Source organism: Poromitra crassiceps, assembly GCF_964638095.1.
Source record: "Poromitra crassiceps genome assembly, chromosome: 13".
NCBI lineage: Eukaryota > Metazoa > Chordata > Actinopteri > Beryciformes > Melamphaidae > Poromitra > Poromitra crassiceps.
In genome coordinates, this window is record NC_139644.1 from 40,831,871 (window position 1) to 40,851,870 (window position 20,000).

The following is a 20,000-nucleotide window of genomic DNA, read 5'->3' on the forward strand; positions in this document are numbered from 1 at the left end:
GTCTGTATGTGTAAAACACATCCTCTGAAGCAGACACACACACACACACACACACACACACACACACACACACACACACACACACACACACACACACACACACACACACACATTTAACTATTGTACTGACAAAGGATTAAGTACATTGCATAGCTTAAGAGCCATGTTGTATTCCCTGATGGATACACTGAGTGACATTAACCGTCCAAAACGTTGACGGAACACGGTCTTAGTTTGATGGATACACTGAGTGACATTAACTCATTCCTCGCCATTGACGTCATCGGACGGCAAGAAGTGTTTTCAGCGTCATGTGATAGACGGCTCTCTTACTCACCTTGTGAAACATTACAGCACGTCTAAAGGTGTACAGGAACGACCACCATTGTCTAACAAAACCAGGAAGCAGAAGAAAAGCAACAATCTCCCATCAGAAAAGGTCCATAGCACAGCTGCATGGCACGGCTCAAACGCTGGTCCAGCAGCTTTTATCCATACGGGTTCGCACTCCACTGGGCAGTCTGTCACTCAAGCGTGAAGGATTTTCTTTTCACCACACACAAGTCACTTGTCCTCAGGAATTAGTAATCCAGTTCCTAAACTCTTGACGGCGTGTACATTTCAGGTGGTAGATTGCTCCTGACATACAGTAGCCTACACAGACAACCAGTCGTCCCCCCGCGCAAGACGAACGCTCGACCCGGGCTTCCCTCTCAATAGCGGGGTGAATCTCTTTTGTCACACCGGTGTTTTACGGGAAAAACTGTGCCCACGGGCAAGTTTGACCGGAAGGGGAAACAAAATCATTATGGGGTTCATAGTTGAGTGTAACACCGCCCGTATCCACCATCAAAGGCATTTATTCGGGTCGGGAGCTGTGAATATGACTTAATTTACAAAAATGCTTTTCTCCGCTTTCTGGTCAGAGACTGCTGTTTTTGGTGAAAACGACCTACATTCAGGTGTCGATAACTAAAGAACGGATGAAGGTAGAATCAAACATATGAAAGTCGAGGTCTTTACGCCTCTTATCGCTGATGTGACGAAAGTGGCATTGAGGTCTTAAAGGTCCCAATTCGTACAGCTGTAACCTCTTAAAAACATGTGTCTCTGGTCCATAAAACATGATTCTGGATTAATCTGTCGAAAATATAGCAACCCCGTTTGTTGTGACGGAGTTGTCCCTTCCTCATCTCGTTGCGTCCCAAGAATGGTCTGTTTCTATAATATATTCAGAACTAACAGTTCCCATTGGCCGCTGAGGGAGAGCCCACCCCAGGCTCCCAGCGGCCAATCAGATTAGCGTCTGTGGACCAGCACGCTAGGTTGTGTCCACAACTAACGTTAGCAACGCTACGCTAAAGAGGACATCTCAAAATGCCTAGACTTACCGAATGCACCTCCGCAGTTGCTGGATCACGTACAGTTGGCGTCGCTCCAGCTAGAAGTGTTAATTTTGTGGCTATAGACAAAATGGTGCAGGTAGCTTGTGTGAGAGAGATGCGCGCAGTATGCTTGAGGACCATGGGCGTCGTCAGCCCTGGGCTTCCGGGTCTAGAGCCCCGGATGTTTTTTTCCTAGCCCCGGAGTTTTTTTTTTTTCTTTTTTTTTTTTCAATAAACAAAGTCTGGCATTAATAATCAGTACATTATACAAAAAAATCAGACTAAACATTTACAAAATTGGAACAGACAATCAAATAAACAACAAAATAAAATAAATAAAGCAAAATCATTAAGTCAGAGTTCTAAACAGTTTTCTAAAAAAAAAAACAGAAAATATCAGTAGGCTATGCAGGACCAAATTATCAGTTACTATTGTCATAGTGTGTCATTACATAATGTTTCTGCTTCACTCCTCACCACCTCTCCACACGAGCTTATCATCTCACTATGAAATTATTCAAACAAATGACATGCGCCAACATGCACAGCATCACAGTAGCTACAACTATGAAATTATCTTATGTTATTTAGTTGTTTAGTTGTGAAGATATTTTCTGAGATAAATGGGCCTTGATGCTCAAGGCCCATTTATCTCAGAAAATATCTTCACACAGAATATTATTAACCATACAACCTACAACCTACAACGCTAGCATCAGCATGAAGCCACAGCCATCCACTCCAATGTCTATAGAAGCTAACGTTAGCATGACTGTCACAATAACAATGCCTTCACTTCACAGTTACATTAAACAAAACCACACATCACTGCTTCATTGAACCATTACAACAAACAATACCTTCTTCCCAATTCCAGCTAGGCGCTTTTGATTAGATAGAACCGTAGGTTGAAGAGCGACATGTGTTTTGCGACCGGCCGATGAGCACACCTTACGTCAAGTAGCGTAGATATAACATCACTACGTCCGCTCCTAAGTTTCAAAATAAAAGTACCATATGATACAAAAACGGCACCATCAGAATTTAGGTTTACAGGAAGCGTGTACCTTAATAAAATACCTTCACAGGAGTTACTGGGGGGGTTCGTACCATTGAGATATAATATTTAATAAAATAAAATATGTAAATAAAGTGAGAAACCATCCCACCCTCCAAATGCTTTTTGAGAAAACTGTAATTAGACAAGCTAGGAAAATGACTGCTGACCCCTCTCATGTCTTACATATAGAATACCAACTGCTTCCATCTGGTAGACACTACAGAGTCCCAATTAAAAACAAAAAACGATACCTCAACAGATACAAGAACTCTTTCATCCCCATATCAGTTAGTCTCCTAAACTCGGGTTATAATAAGTATCTACTGTAACTATGATGCACTTGCACTTTAATTGTATGTTTGCACATGTTTGTCTTGTGGTTTGCACTGTTGTTTTGTATGTAGCAGCCTGTATGTATGTCCGAGACAGATTTCCCTTGGGATAAATAAAATAATCTTGAATCTTGAAAAAAAAGGCTACACGATTTTAGAATGGGGATTTCGGTTAAATGCATGAAATAAGGTCTTGCATAAACAAAAGTTTAAAAGGCAATTTTCAGAAAACGCTACAAGCTTTCTCAACTGTTATTGGAGCACAGAGCAAAAATGGGCGGGACTTAGCAAAGGTCATTTGTGTCAGTTTAGGGGTCGTTGACGTGAAAAGGTCTGACAACCACTGGGTTACACAACTGTAATTGTTTGAATCTTTTCTCATCTGTTTCTTCTCTCCTGTGTGTGTGTGTGTGTGTGTGTGTGTGTGTGTGTGTGTGTGTGTGTGTGTGTGTGTGTGTGTGTGTGTGTGTGCGTGCGTGCGTGCGTGCGTGTGTGTGTGTGCATGCGTGCGTGTACAGGTGCAGTGCGTGCCTCCAGTATCTTCCCCATCATGAGTGTGGGTCTGTTGTTCCTGGGTGGTCTCTGTGTGGCGGCCAGCGAGTTTTACCGCAGCCGACACAACGTCATCCTCAGCGCCGGCATCTTCTTCGTCTCCGCAGGTTAGTCTACTCTGCACTGTGTGTGTGTGTGTGTGTGTGTGTGTGTGTGTGGTGTATGTGTGTGTGTGTGTGTGTGTGTGTGGTGTGTGTGTGTGTGTGTGTGTTGTATGTGTGTGTGTGTGGTGTATGTGTGTGTGTGTGTGTGTGTGTGTGGTGTGGTGTGTGTGTGTGTGTGTGTGTGTGTGCGCGCGCGCGTGCGTGCGTGTCTGTGTATGTCTTTGCCTCTGTGTGTTTGTGTGTGTGTGTGTGTCTGTGTGTGTGTGTGTGTGTCTTTGTCTGTGTCTGTGTGTGTGTGTGTCTTTATTATTATATTAGTACAAAACAAGAAACTCTTCTGTGCACTCACACACTCCACTGGTTCCCACACAGAAAACTTTGTGGCGTGCCTCCACAATATTAGCACTGACTGCCACATATTTATTTTCACTTCATTTATTTATTTTTATTTTAAAAAATCAGATTTTTCTCTCCAATACCCCCTGTTGTCCCGGTCGTGGCTCCACCCCCTCTGCCGATCTGGGGAGAGTTGTAGACTAGAACGTGCTTCCTCCGATACATGTGCAGTTGCCAGCCGTTTCTTTTCACCAGACAGCGAGGGGAGGATCACGCTATTACCCCCAGGGCTGCTCCCCGCCAGAATAGGGGCCCCCGACCGACCAGAGGAGACACTAGTGCAGCGACCAGGACACATGCCCATGACCCGGCTTCCCACCCTCAGACACGGCCAATTGTAGAACTGCGTGTAGCGGCGCCCCTAATTGCTCCACACGCTCTCTCTCTCTCTCTCTCTCTCTCTCTCTCTCTCTCTCTCTCTCTCTCTCTCTCTCTCTTGCTTGCTCTCTCTGACCGCGGTGAAGTCAGTTTTAGGTTGGATATTGGACAATATATGAAAATACAAGAACAACTAGAACGACCGCACCACCGATATATGCCTCCGCCAACAAGTGAGCAGTCGACATGCATGTCTGTCCAGACTTTGACGTTTGAGCCAAATGTGAAGACATTTCATCAAGGTATTACTGAGATGTGCCGAGCTTGAAAATGGCATTCGTGAGGTCACAGTGACCTTGACCTTTGACCACCAAAATGTAATCAGTTCAACCTTGAGTCCAAGTAGACGTTTGAGGCAGATTAGATGAAATTCCGTCAAGGCGTTCCTGAGATATCACATTAACGAGCATGAAACGAGCGGTCGTGATGTCACAGTAACCATGAACTTTGACCACCAAAATGTATTCAGTTCATCCTTGAGTCCAAGTGGACATTTGAGGCAAATTGGAAGAAATTCTGTCAAGGTATTACTGAGATATGGCGTTACCGAGCTTGAAAATGGCCTCCGTGAGGTCACAGTGACCTTAACCTTTGTCCTTTGACCACCAAAATCTAATTAGTTCATCCTTTGAGTCCAAGTCAACGTTTGAGCCAAATTGGAAGAAATTGCGTCAAGGTGTTCCTGAGGTATCGCGTTAACGAACTTGGGAATGCGTTCATGTGACCTTGAACTGTGACCTTTGACCACCAAAATCTAATCAGTTCATCCTTAAGTCCAAGTTGACGTTTTGAAATTTGATTAAATTCCGTCAGATATTGCATTAACGAACATCGGACGGACGCATGGACGGACGTACGGAAGGATGGACAACCCCAATCCATAGTACCTCCAGCCATGGCTATCGCCGGCCGAAGCATAAAAAGCCCCCCCACTCAGCCAGCCTATCCACCTTATTTTTGGCGGCCATTTTTGCCTGATCTGCATGATGGGTGCTTCTTCCGGTGTGATCCTCCCAGCCTTGTTGCTGACAGCTTGACACCCGTCTGGGCGAACGGAGCAAATCACTAATCAGGTCCAGCTTGGCAAAAATCTCGTCAATAAATATCCCTTTAAGAGCGCAGTGCATTCATGGGTAATCGCCTACTGTGGCTAATATTAGCCGCTAGTTAGTTATGTTACATGGCAGTAAAACGCCACTGAATGACTAAATTGATATAACTTTTAACCATTTCGAGTAACACTGTTTCCATACGGATCACCAGTTTGTTGTTTATAACGTGGCTATATTCATAACGTTTTCTATCTCGGATGCGTTATTTCGAATCGCACATAGGTTACGCCTGGCGCAACCTATGTGGGTTTCAGGACGAAACAGTCTCGAGCCACTAACGTCATCTTTAGAGCACAATATTCCTGGAATGCAAGTTTAACTAAACAGTTACATGTCCTCTGCATTCTACATAAAATTAAGATATTACGGGTTGTTTTATTTTGTATGTTACATACTTATTGGCCAAGTTATGTTCAATTCAGCCAGGGTACAAGGGACTGAGTGTAGGCGGCCATCTTTTCAAATCAAGTAGAATACCATTTAGGAAATGGCAAGCTGCAACAATAAGTCACGTTAAACCGGACCTTGTACGCACAATTATTTTTAACAGTGGGGCATTCAAAAATAAGGTGGATACGTACCACCACAAATACTATAGAATACTGTGGGAAACACTATGACCTGAATCGTCATCTTGACCTGAATACCCGCTGCATACTGTGTTTATATTAGGGCTGCACAATTACTCGTATTTTCATCGTCATCGCAATATGAACATGCGCAATAAACACATTGCAAAGACTGCCTGAAACACAATGAATAACAAAAGTGGTTTTATTTACATGCGTCATGCATTCCCACTCAGCATCTGATCATTTTGTCTTGTGTTGTAAATCCAGCGTACACTTTTCCCTTACAACAGTGCACGCCGCCCCTCTGCCAAAGCCCAAACACGCTGTGTGTAGTTTCAGCTAGAGTCAGTGTGTATAGTAGGGGTGTCACAATATATCGTCCCACGAAATTTCGCGATAGTAAAACGTCACGATATGTATCGTTGAGATGAAATCTCATATCGCAAAAAAAAAAAAAAACTTTTTTTTTTTTTTTTTTTTTTTCTTCAAAAAATAGACTAAAGCTGCGTTCACACCGACCTATTAAAGTTTGTTGCTGGAGTCGAGTTTACATACAAAGTCAATGCAAACGAGCGATTGAGCGTATATTCGCCCGGGAGAATAATCGCTGGGCGTCCGAGCGGCAGAGACAGAGCGACAGGGAGAAAATACGCTTGTCGCTCAAGATGAAATATTCCAACTCGAGCGAAAATACGCTGGCATCAGTCGCTCGCTGTTCAATGCTGATTGGCTGCCGTGTGAGAGCGAGTCAAGGATCACACTGGCTTGGAACAAACCGCTGGTTTATTGTGTGGCAACAAACCACATTGACAGGCTGACAGCTGACATGAAGTGAAGTCTGTACTACCAGTATGCAGCTCGCATTAGGAGCACGCTGATAGGCTTAGCTTGTAAACAATGACGGTGGCTCGTAGTGGACAAACAGCATGACATTGCGTAACGTTATATCCCCCACATATCCGTCATTTCGTGTGCCTGTTGATGAGCGATTTAAACAGAGCGACAGAGCGATTCCAAAGGGTTGACTTGAGCGACAGAGCGAAAAATAAATATCTCGGTGTGAACGCCCCTTAAGAAACGTCTTTGTTTGTTGAAGTTCAATGTGTGGAAAGTAGTTCAGTTGAACAAGTCTCTGAAGAGACACATGAGAAGTTATACAGGAGAGAAACCATTCAATTGAGTTTCTGGCAAAACTGTTTAAAAACTGAAGATGCATAAAAAATAGATTAAGAAAAGTCTTGTTGTTTGAGTTTGAAGAAAAACTGAAGATGCATAATGAGAATTTATACTGCTGAGAAACCTTTTAGTTCAAAGTAAATCTAAGTGACGGTGTAACTCATTCTATTTCAAGATAAGCCTTATCTCCAATCTCATGTTTTTTCTAGTTGTTATTGTAATAACAATTTCCCACAACAGCATGTTTTGTATTTGTGCATTTCAAATAAAATACTACTTTTCCAGTCATATATTGTCATTATTCAAGTTTAAAAAAATATTGTTAAAATCGTATCGTATCGTATCGTTATCGTGAACCCAGTATCGTGATACGTATCGTATCGTGAACTGAGTGTATCGTGACACCCCTAGTGTATAGTATTTCATTTCTTTACTCAGTGGGCATACAGTAGGCTATGTTTGGGGTCTATGTTAGCATTATTAAAGCAGAAAGACATAGGAACTGTATAGCTAATATGAATACTTTAATATTTGTTTATTTATCGCAAGTCATATCGTCATCGCTATATTGAACAATGTTATCGCACATCGCAGATTTTCCTCATATCGTGCAGGCCTAGTTTATATAACACCACACATGTTGGTGTGAACCAGTGATGTCATTTGTGCATGATTGACACCACTTTTCCACACGTTGACTCAAATCAACTCTCAATAACTGTCAAACTAAATGGATGACTTTATATACGACTGATGTTGTAATGATACAAAGCTGGTTGAAAATCGGCAAAGTGTTCCTTTAATTTTATTTACCGTAAATTCCGGACTATAAGCCGCGGCTTTTTTCCCGTTTTTTGGCCTTTTTTGCCCCCTGCGGCTTATATAACGGTGCGTCTTATCTATGGATTTTTTCCAAAAAAAAAAAAAAATCTCTCTTTTTTAGCACTCTTTCTAACTATAAATCCACTTCTGTTTTAATTTCCTCTCTTGCCCTCTTTTAACAACATAACATAACATAACATAACACAACACAGGTAAGCAGAAAGAAAAAGACGAAGCAATCACGCCATGAATGAGGAAATGACTCACCTGCTGGAGGCTGGAGATACACCGCTTGGGCTAAACTTTTACTCCGTGAAACACTATCGATTAAGTCCGACATCGCTCAGAGGTTTTGAGCAGCTTGAAAACAAGTTTGAAAACGTGCAGAAGTCCATCCACTCACTCACTAAAGAAAATAATGCAACCGTGAAGAGTTTCACTCGTGTCCAGCCATCTGGCCGAGTTAGAGCCGAAGTCCCGAACACAGTGAGAAAACCTCCCGAAGCTGCTGCTGCAGCTGGGTGCATATTGTCCGGCCAGCCGACCGAGAGGCATGCGAGCCGGGCACTATTAAACAGTTGGGGTGTGTGAGGTGGCTGGCTGTGGAGGTGGCGGTTTCTCCTCCTCCTCCTTTCTCCCGCACACCGGGCGCCTCGGCCACGTCCAGACCCCGGCCTGCCACCGAGGGCCATCTTCATCTGCCTACTCCGCTGGCCCGACCGTCAACTCATCCTCCAGGCTGCGGGGAAGAAGCCCCTCACCGTCCGCGTTGGTGCAACAGAAACGCGCAACATACGAGCATCATCGAGTCAATGGATATCGCTTTGGCGTACTGTACCCAGCGAGACTCGTCATAACCATTGATGGACAGCGGCGGAACAAGAGCTCAAAGTGAAACTGCCGAATATCCTTTGAGTTGGACTGGTCAATAGTACTGTGAGTAACTAAAATAAAAAAATAAAAAACGGAATTCTCTCTTCTTTAGCACTCTTTCTAACTATAAATCCACTTCTGTTTTAATTTCCTCTCTTGCCCTCTTTTCACCACACCGCGGACACTGTGTGCACTGTAAAAAAAACAAAAAATACCACAATGTGTGATTTTGTCTGGGGATTAGTGACCTGACTTTTGTTTTGTTGAAATGTTAATAAATGGGAGCTTCCCCAAACAGCCATCTATTTCCCGACAATCCCCTCTGTGCACGAAGCCTTACATATGGTAATTAAACATCAAAACACCCGCGGCTTATAGTCCGGTGCGGCTTATAGAAGAAAAAAATAGTCACCTTTGAAGGTGCGGCTTATAGACCGGTGCGTCTTATAGTCCGGAATTTACGGTATTTATTGCTGATTTATATTCTGATTTTGTGCTTATATTGCATTTTTCCTTTTTCCTCTCTGTATCCTATTAATCTTGCTGCTTCAATGACCCACAGGGATGAATCAACTTTCATTGTATCCTAATGATAAGCGCTTTTTTTTTTTTCTTTTTTTCTTTTTTACAAATAGAAAAGGGGCACTTCCTGGTGTACAGTATGCAAGTTTGATATGTCAGGCATGGGAACAAAGACAGAACTTTCTGTTTCAAAAATTATGGAATGATTTGTCTTGTTCTCAGTATGCCGTTTACTTGCAATTTGTGATATTTTTATTTTTTGAAGCATTGATGCGCTGTCTTATTGTTTTCTTGTTGTATTTCATGTGTGTCTTGTAGGCCCATGAGGGCTGGGCACTGTGGAATGCATGACACCTTCATACAAATCAATCAATCATATGGACGGTTTTAACTTGACAACAATAACAACCGTCACAACCCACCTGAATATCCGGTTTACTTCCTGTATACTGTACATAGCTGAGCGCAGGCTGATATTCGACTCATATTAAGTTAGGCCGTGTCTCTGACAGACACAGTAACAAGGTAGCCTATTTCGGTCTTTATGTCTTGTAGTAGTTAGTTAGTAGTTAGTAGTAGTTGTTGTTGTTGTTGATAGTTGCCATAACAACCACCCCTGTCAGAAAGATGTGCACACGCTGCGTAGTAGGAAGCATTGTCGTCTGGTCCAGAGCTAGCCTGAGAGGCTAATAAAACCTACATGTTACAGAGCTGACTATCAGTACGTTATTGCACGCATAGGCCTATCTTTACATTTAAACGTATAGCAAAAATAAAAAATATAAATAGAAGTAGTTTATGCCAGTGTTTTCCCCTGAACAGCTGAGAAAGTGGACACTGTAAATAGTTAGCACTGTGAAGCTGATACAATTCAGGGGGTGGTAATGCAGCATTTAAGGATGCCAACCGCCATAAAACACAGAAGAAGAAGCTGAGAAAAAGGAAGTGCTGTGGGGTTGCAGCTGGTGAAAACCGTCTATAGTGCGCTACACCTGAAATGGCGACTACAGATTTCCTCCCCAAATGTTGCCAAGGAAACGAGGATTGTTTGTGTTGCGGACACGATGCGTGAGGCTCAGCAAGTGGAGATTGTGGGGTGTTCCGGTGCTTATCTCCACGACAACGTTATTCAAACAAAAATACGGCGGCGTGTGTGTGTGTGTGCGTGCGTGCGTGCATGTGTGTGTGTGCGCGCGCACGCATGTGTGTGTGTGTGACTGTGGGGCCACATCAAACAGAGGTTGTAATATTTGTTGAAGGAAGCCAATAGGCCTCTAGGCGGCTAAAGCTCACCGTAGTGCCTGTCTGAGAAACCGCTTTGTGTGTGTGTGTGTGTGTGTGTATGTGTGTTTGTGTGTGTGTGTGTGTGTGTGTGTGTGTGTGTATGTGTGTGTGTTTGTGTGTGTGTTTGTGTGTGTGTGTGTGTTTGTGTGTGTGTGTGTGTGTGTGTGTTTGTGTGTGTGTTTGTGTGTGTGTGTGTGTGTGTGTGTGTGTGTGTGTGTGTGTGTGTGTGTGTGTGTGTGTGTGTGTGTGTGTGTGTGTGTGTGTGTGTGTGTGTGTGTGTGTGTGTGTGTGGAATAGCGTTATCCTCCCACGTGCTATGTCCTACCGGTGAAGCTTCCCCTGTCAGGTGAAAAGAAGCGGCTGCCCATGTCTCGGAGGAAGCATGGAGCCAGTTCCGGCTCTCCCCAGATCAGCAGAGGGTGGAGCAGCAACCAGGATAAATAAATTAAAATTAGCACTAATGGGGGATAAAATTTTGATAATAACTGCCTCTCACACACCTCTATCTAGCCCAGGGGTGGACCTCTCCCACTGGCGCCGGAACAAGGGGGACATGGGGACATTTTGTCCCCCTTAAAATTTGGTCCCCCTAAAAAAATTTTTTTTTAGAATTTTTTTTTTAGAAAAAAATAAATATATATATATATTTGTGTCCCCCTTATTGCAAACTCGTTCCGGCGCCACTGACCTCTCCTCAGACAAGACTTGGAAAAATGAACCCCCCCCGCCAATCCGTCCCATAGACATAGATAGTCAACAACATCACACACATTTAGGCTACTCTGTGCGATCTCCTCTTGATAACTAATAATAACTAATGTTGTAATGATGTTTTTTCCCTTCCATTCACGGAGCCTCCCCTGAAACTGTTTGGAGCCTCCTGGGGAGGTCCGCCTCCCACTTTGAAAACCTCTGAGCTAGACCTCTCTCTCTCTCTCTCTCTCTCTCTCTCTCTCTCTCGCCTCCCTCCCTCTCTGTTATGCTCGCTCTCCTGTCTCGTCTCTAACCCTCTCTTTGTCTTGTCTCCTCTAAGCTTTCATTTTCAATCTGCTTCTCTCACATGCCTTCTCTCAATTCCTCTCCACTGTTGCTCGCCCTAATCTGCCGCTCTCTTCTCTCTTTACCTTTGTGATGTTCTGTTTCATTTGATGCGTCGTTCTCGCTGGGAGTTTCTCCCCTCTTATTGATTCTTCTTCATTTACTGTACATTTCCCCACGCTTTGTTTTCATTCTCGCTAGCCTGTCTCATCCCATCGCCTTCTCTCACAAACATTGTTTCCTCTGTTGTTTTTCTCTGGATGGATGTTTTCCCCTTCCTTCCGTTGTGACCAGATAAAAGCTTGTTCTGACCCACGTACAAGTCCTGACAGCACATTACATGTCGGTAGCTACTTACCAATACCGAGTACCGATATGAGTACTTATTAGATCAAAGGTTTTGGCCGATCTTGACAGTTTCCGGTAACGTTATACCACTTGTGTTTTAGCTGCAGTGTGCAGGCTAACGCTAACCGTAAGCTACCGGAGTGAGTGGGCGAGCGAGGGTGAGGGAGCAGCAGTGTGGCTGCAGCTGATGACTGACCTCTGATTCTCTTTTTATTTCTCCTCACAAACTCAATTTCCTGCTGCAACTCCTTCAAAACAAAAGCTTTCCGCTGACAAACTAACCGGGCGCTTTTATTGTGGAGAACTTATAGGAATTGAAATGTGTTTATCATTAGCTAGCCTGATTAGCTGCGCGATTTATGACATGTTTCAATAAAACAAGTTAACACAACATAATTTAGGGACATTTGGACCTTTTTTTTCTCTCACACCAGCGAATCAGTTATAAAGTAACACTCCAGAAAGGTTTGCAAAGTAGAGTGTACAAGCAGAAACAGTCAAATAAGGCTGATATCTGAACGTACAAAAAAACAGGGAAATGTAGCATTTATTAGCATCTGTAATTCCCACTTGTGGCAGCAGAGGCTGCTGTTGCTGCTGCTAAGCAGAAAGTTAAATACTGGTATCACTGCGGTGCATCCCTATTACCTATTGCTTTGTTCCTTCTGTTTTAAATGAGTGATGTAAGTAACCCCTTCTTCTCTTTTGCTGTTTCTTTTCCCTCCCCTTTTTCTCTCGCTTTCTCTCTCTCTGTCTTTCCCTCTCCCTCTCTCTCTCCCTCTGTCTCTCCTTCCTCTCTCCCTCTTCCTCTCTCCCTCTCCCATCTCTCTCTCTCCCCCTCTCTCTCTCCCTCTGTCTCTCCTTCCTCTCTCCCTCTTCCTCTCTCCCTCTCCCATCTCTCTCTCCCCCCCTCTCTCTCTCTCTCCCTCTGTCTCTCCTTCCTCTCTCCCTCTCCCATCTATCTCTCTCCCCCTCTCTCTCTCTCTCCCTCTGTCTCTCCTTCCTCTCCCCCTCTCTCTCTCTCTCCCCCTCTCTCTCTCTCCATGCCCACCAGGCCTCAGCAACATCATCGGCATCATCGTGTACATCTCGGCCAACTCGGGCGACCCGGGCCAGAGCGACAGTAAGAAGTCCTACTCGTACGGCTGGTCCTTCTACTTCGGCGCCCTGTCCTTCATCATGGCGGAGATGGTGGGCGTGCTGGCCGTGCACATGTTCATCGAGAAGCACCGCAAGCAGCGCGCCAAGTCCCGCACCGAGCTCATCAAGAAGTCCACCTTCAGCCGCATCCCGTCCTACCGCTACCGCTTCCGGCGCCGCTCCAGCGTGCGCTCCTCCGAGGCGCCCAGCCGCGACGCCTCCCCGCTGGGCAAGGGTGGCTACACGGGGCCCGCCGCCTCCGACATGCCCATGTACACGCTGAACCCGCGCGAGGCGGGGCCCAACCAAGGCACCAAGTCGGCCGGCGGCCTGCTCAACTCGGAGAGGGAGTTCCTCCAGAGCAGCACGCTCACCAAGGACTACAGCAAGGACCCCAACCGCAGGACCACGCCCGTCTGAGAGGTGCCCGGGCCGGCCCGCAGATATTATCTGCCCCGACAGAGTATCAGAGAGGGGGAGGAGAGAGGAGGGAGGGAGGGGTGGGGAGGGGAGGGGTAGCGGGGGACAGACAGGGTTATGGGGTGGGTTGAACTTCGACTGTGAACTTTGAACTGTGAACTTTTAGCCTTTGAACTGTGAATCCTGAGCCCTGTCAGTGGGCACTGTGTGGGTGTAGCAGGGTCGCTTTCCACGGAGAAGTTGTTCCCAACTCCACCTGATCACTGGTGTCACTGTAGTTCTACCTGTGACTCCTTACATGTGACGGCACATTACTTTACTTCAATTTATGCTCATAAGTTCTATGCTCATAAATAAGACTTACTGGCTTTTATTAAGGGGGAAACGGTTCACCTTTTAAATAGAATAGGTATGTGGTTTACTGTCTGGGGGCAACTTCTCCTGAAAGTGAAAATAATGTGAACTAATAGGGGAGAAGGGATGAGAGACTCTATGTGAACTTTGACCTTTTAACCTCTGACCTCCTGACCTTTTGGACAGTAGCAGGGTTGGGTTAGCAGGGAGCTTTGAGCTGTCTCTGTTATCACTATACTATTTAAAAGTGAGGACGTTAAACACCTCAGGTTTGGGCTCCATTCAGTGTCAATTCGATCGGTTCAAAATATAAAGTGAAAGTGCGGTTGGTCCATTTATGGCAGCAACTTTGTGGAACCATTAATTATTGTCTATACATATTGTATATAAAGTTGTTTCATATCGATTCATTTTATTTAATCAAAGTGTCTTTCGTGGTAGAAACTCACTCTCTCACTGATTGGACTGAAACCGAATTGAGCTCATTCCTGGTACACTCTAGCCCAGTCTCACTGATCCCTGGTCAGATGTTTTTAAACCCCCTCCCCTCATAGTGATGTTGGATGGGGGTTAGGGTAAACTGACACCAGATCAGCTGTTGGGGGGGGGGCAAGGTGCCCCTCAATTAAGATCATATTATTGAATCTCTTTTAGATGGTAAATGTTAGATCATTGGTGCTTCCTTTTAATCCTGTTTTCAGCCACACGAGTCTCTTCTCTTGGTTTATTTATTTTCACCTGAAACTTTAAAAGATGATCAAATATAAAATGTCTGTCTGCCTCCACGTCTCATCCTGCACCCCTCATTATATATATATATATATATATACTGTAGCCCCATAACTCACCTTGTCACTGCTATCCTCTCCACATCTCCCCACCCTCTCTCATGCTTCTGTCTCGCTCTCTGTCTCTCTCTCCTGGCTGCCTGGCTCGACTGGGGTGCTGTCTTCCCGTGGTGTCAGGTGTAGACTGTCAGGTGTAGACTAGGTCAGGTTGCTGGCGGCTGCTGGTTTGGGGTCATTAGGGAGAGGAGACCACTATGCTGTAAAAAATCAGAGCCATAGAGATACTACACAAACAGAGACGGAGATGCTGTTACCTCCTGGGAAACTTTCTTTTTTTTGCACAGCAAACTATGAAATTAGTTACCAAATAGCCGCTCCAGGCTTTATCCAAAAATCATCAAGTTCCCTTTCTGGGTGAAGGTAAAGATAAAGGACATGTCTGGATCAGTTTAAATAGTATTGGAACGTGGCCCACGGTTTATGGAGGGGGATAGATGTTCAGAGAATTGGAGCAGGTCCCATGCATTATTCACAGGATTTGTGCTCCATCTATTGAGCTGTCACTCACAGCCTCTCCTCCACTTTATCTCCTTCACATGTGCGCGCACGCACACACACACACACACACGCACGCACACACACACACACACACACACGCACGCACACACACACACACACACACACGCACGCATGCACACACACACACACACACACACACACACACACAAGCACGTACAGGACAGTAGAAGAGCATGTGGAAATTGCTCACGCACATCAGCATAGTTGACATGGTTGATGGTTCAGTCACATACACAGACGGTCCTATTTACTCCTTTCATATTTCAAACACCTGTATAGTTTTTGACTCTTATTAGATTTCAGCAATAAAACCTTATGTCGTTGCTGCAGAAAGTGACACATAAAGTCACTTAATATTCAGAAACTGATGCGTGTATTCCTATTTTGGACAGAAGTGTGCTTAGGAAGGCTTTGCCGATATTCAAACCCACTTTGTATCATTACAATGTGGGTAATATATGCAGATCAACAGCCTTGACCTTGTCTTCATGTCTTCCTGCACTGAGAGCTCTGCCGTTGATTCCAGCACTTCCTGGTCAGGATGATGCGAAAGGCGTCATTCTGTACAGGAAGTGAAGAGGCGTTCTGCTCAGGGGCGGCTGGTGCAACTTCACATTGTTTATTTGTATTTTCTCTGTATGCGCACATCCACAGAGAATCACATGGTGAGCCTTAACCAGCTTTAATGACTCATGCCAGCTGGCGGGGCGGAGTTTCTGCAGGCAGACGAACAGGAATTTCTTGATGCAGAAAACATAGAGAAGGTAAACACTGTCCATCTGCTTAATATTACCAAGATTATAATGTTACAAAGCAGGTTGAAAATCGGCAAAGCCTTCCTTTAAAAATGTCACCAAGTATCTAAAATTCGGTTGAAAAATCATGAAAAACCGTCATTGTTGGACTACCTGGAGTTTACCTTGATTAAAAAGAATTAGGTCAAAAACTACTAGCGCCTTGAAATGGAAAGATGTGAAATCCCACAGTACGGTACGGTATCTACCAAAATATCACAGTATACGCTATTTCACGATTATAATCCCCCTTTAATTAAACAGACTATGGCCCATCGCGCAGAGGGGGATGAATAAACACGTATTTTGCTTTGAAGAAAAATATTGCTTTATTGAACTGAAACTAATACAAGAACGTTTACACAAGGCTTCTCCATTATGAACTTATAGTGGCGTGTGGCGCTGTGCATATTGCGCAACATATCGTGGCCACGGTAATATTACAGGGAAAGATTACAGTACGATCATCGTGGTTGCTTGATATCCCTGGTATACCTCATAACGGTATATTATACCCCTACTTGATACTGACCAGAGGAGATTGAATTCCTTGACTACTATGTAATGTATATTTTTGTTTATTTAGGTGGAGGTTCCCTATAGGCCCCCTGGGCTTTTTGACAGTACCTCTCCCTGCACAGTATCCTTTCTATTGTACAGTTGTCATTGCTGTGTATATTTTAATGTCTTGTTTTTACTGTGCGAATAAATCAACTAAAACTAAACGAAACTAATTAAGACATTCATCACATCACTGGACAATCGCACACACTCATACACACACACACACACACACACACACACACACACACACACGTATACACACAGACAAGGGGAGGGGTTGTGAGACAGTGAGAAGGCAAAATAGGTAGAAAAAAAGGGAAAGGCACTGGAGGAGGAGTTGTGAAGAGAGCACGTATAGTGAGTAGAAATGATCACAGCAATTTTCTAAACCTTTTTTCTGGGACTGTGAGTAACAAGTGAGTGTGAAAATCAAAGAGCAAAAAGTTACAAGTGAGTGTGAAAATCAAAGAGCAAAAAGTAACAAGTGAGTGTGAAAATCAAAGAGCAAAAAGAAACGAGCGAGTGTGAAAATCAAAGAGCAAAAAGTAACAAGTGAGTGTGAAAATCAAAGAGCAAAAAGAAACGAGCGAGTGTGAAAATCAAAGAGCAAAAAGTAACAAGTGAGTGTGAAAATCAAAGAGCAAAAAGAAACGAGCGAGTGTGAAAATCAAAGAGCAAAAAGTAACAAGTGAGTGTGAAAATTAAAGAGCAAAAAGTAACAAGTGAGTGTGAAAATCAAAGAGCAAAAAGTAACAAGTGAGTGTGAAAATCAAAGAGCAAAAAGTAACAAGTAAGTGTGAAAATGAAAGCGCAAAAAGAAAAAAGACCTATAATGCATCCGTCTTTCCTTCTTTACCTCCCCAAGCCACCACCTCACTGTTGTTTGTATAAAAAACACACACACTTGAAACGACACAAAGTTTGACAAGTTGATACATTATTACACCACCACTACGACGACGCAATTATTACATGATAATAAAAGACGTTTGGAACCTCAGTAATACTGTTTAATTTATCCTGCTGCTGTTTTATCTACTGTCTTTATGCCATTAAGGGAGAAACTTGCTTCGCCGTGGACTTGCTCTTACCGCCCCTCCGCATGTAAATATTAATTTGGCAAGCTAGCTACAACATCAACAAGCACTGTCATTCTGAGGTGGGCTTGTGAGAGTTTAAACCTTTTTTCTCCTCTTTTTTTCCCCAAGTAAGGGTTTTTAATTTTTAAAGGAAGGGAGCACACAAGGGCTTTTGGTGCTGAGCGCTGCAGCGGCGTCGGGGACGGGGGGAAAAGGCAGTTCTATTTGCACAGAACCAGCCGCTTTGAAAGCAGCTGAATAGCTAACTAACCACATAACATGCTTCATGCAAAAGAGTCGACTCGCAGGCAGCAGAAAGGCTTTATTCCACTCTGCTGGCTGCTTACACTTTAATGCTAGGCCAGCTTTTAGGTTAGTTCCAGGTTAGCTTCAGGTTAGCCTTGACGTTTAGTCGCTTTTGACTCATGTCAGAGGCTAGTTTTTAGGTTATATGGACAACTTTTTAAGGCAATTGGAGATGATCATTGACTTGAGAAGATGTGGGGATCCCAAAATTGTATTCACAATTCAGTTGGCTATAAGGGACTAATGTATAGAAGTATTCTGTTTGTTGCAAAGAAAGAAAATCCAATCTGCATAGCCTCAAAATGACTCCCTTTAGGTTAGCTAGTTAGCTTCACTAAAGCTACTCTCTGTAAGTACTCTCTTTCGGGTGGGGATTCGCTGCAGTATAAATAAAAAGACCTCAACAGTAACTACTAGTCAGCACATTAGCGATAGACTATAGAGTACCCCAGGGATGATGTATTTTTGTAGGCTTAACCAGAAGTCGCCACCATTTTGGTTCGTCAGGGAAAAAGTCTATGGGGTTTTAGAATGGGGATTCCACTTAAATGCATAAAATAAGGTCTGTGGTTAACAAAAGTTTATGGGAACGCATATTTGGGTTCAGCAGGATAATCTTCACGAACATGAATCACTTGTATGCCTTTTGAAGCATTTTCTAAAAAACGTGTTTAAAAAAAAAACGCATTTTCCGTTCCAAAAGTCCTAAAAGTTATTTACGTTTGTGAAGATTATCCTGCTGAACCCAAATTCGCCTTCCCATAACCTTTTGTTAACCACATACCTTATGTTATGCATTTAAGTGAAATCCCCATTCTGAAACCCCTATTCACTTTTCCTCTTACGAACCCGGACGTATACTTCCGGACTCATTCCTGCGCTTCTCTATTATTGGCCCGTAGGATCCTGAGGGTCAACCTGGGGTCAGAGTTCAAACTGCCATCCATGAGCCATGTCAGCATTGACCTTCCAACCCATGCATGCCATATCCATCTGCTTCCAACACTTCCATACCCTCTCTACCCCCGTCTCAAAATGGCACCCTAATCTCTCCACTGCGTAGGGATACTAGAGTGTAGTGCACTACATAGGGATACTAGACTGTGGTGCACTACATAGGGATACTAGACTGTGGCGCTTTACATTTAAGCCGCCTTATAAGTGGTGTTTCATGCAGGGTGCCTTTTTGAGACAGGGCCTCTATCTCAGCTTCTTCCTTCTTACCGCCATAAAGCTTTGATACTCTCATATCAAGAACAAAATAATCGTATTATTAGTAAAACAAAAGAAAAAAAGACAAAAAAAAGAAAGAATCTATTCTAAAGGTGCCACTGTGCAGAGGATGACAAACTCTGACACATATTATAGTTATTAATCTCCTACTTGGGGTGGGGTTTGAGAGAAGGCAGCAGAGTCGGGATGCAGGGGTCGTAATATTTGTAATATTCTAGTTTCATTTTTCTACTTGGATGTGCTTTGTGAGATTGTGTTGTTTTCTTCATCACTTCTGAAGCCTCACAGGAGGGAGAGAGCGACCGCTCTCTCTCGTGGACTTTACTCTCTCACCTCGCCATGGCCACAAGTCACTATGTTAATAACAGGACACTTAACGTTGCAGCTGCACACTCACACACACACACACACCTACACACACACACACACACACACACACACACACACACACACACACACACACACACCTACACACACACACACACACACACACACACACACACACACACACACACACACACACACACACACACTTGCATTACTATACTTGTGAAGACTGCCAGTGACATTTAGCTAACTTGACCATGGCTTCCAGTTAACACTTACAGTACAACTAGCTGACTTGACCAATATCGAAAATGAGATGCAATTAGCAAACACTGATGGAAAATCACAAATTATGGAATATTATTTGAAAATGACAGTTTTATCATACTTTGTTGCCATGCAGTTCAATGCGATGAACATCAATTCGATTAAAATTTGCCGATATCTAATCTCACAATAGTT

The 20,000-nt window shown here is 43.8% G+C and overlaps 1 protein-coding gene across 1 annotated transcript in view; it reads left to right on the top strand.

The window, feature by feature from the left end:
- cacng3b (calcium channel, voltage-dependent, gamma subunit 3b) overlaps nucleotides 1-13,514 on the top strand; it is a gene marked incomplete at both ends in the record, with an annotated part of 24,038 nt that extends 10,524 nt beyond the window's left edge. The window contains 2 exons of the mRNA XM_083650094.1: nucleotides 3,296-3,436; nucleotides 13,009-13,514. Of these exons, the coding sequence (XP_083506220.1) occupies nucleotides 3,296-3,436; nucleotides 13,009-13,514 (647 nt within the window). The remainder of the gene's footprint in view (nucleotides 1-3,295; nucleotides 3,437-13,008) is intronic.
- Between the last annotated feature and the right edge of the window lie 6,486 nt (nucleotides 13,515-20,000).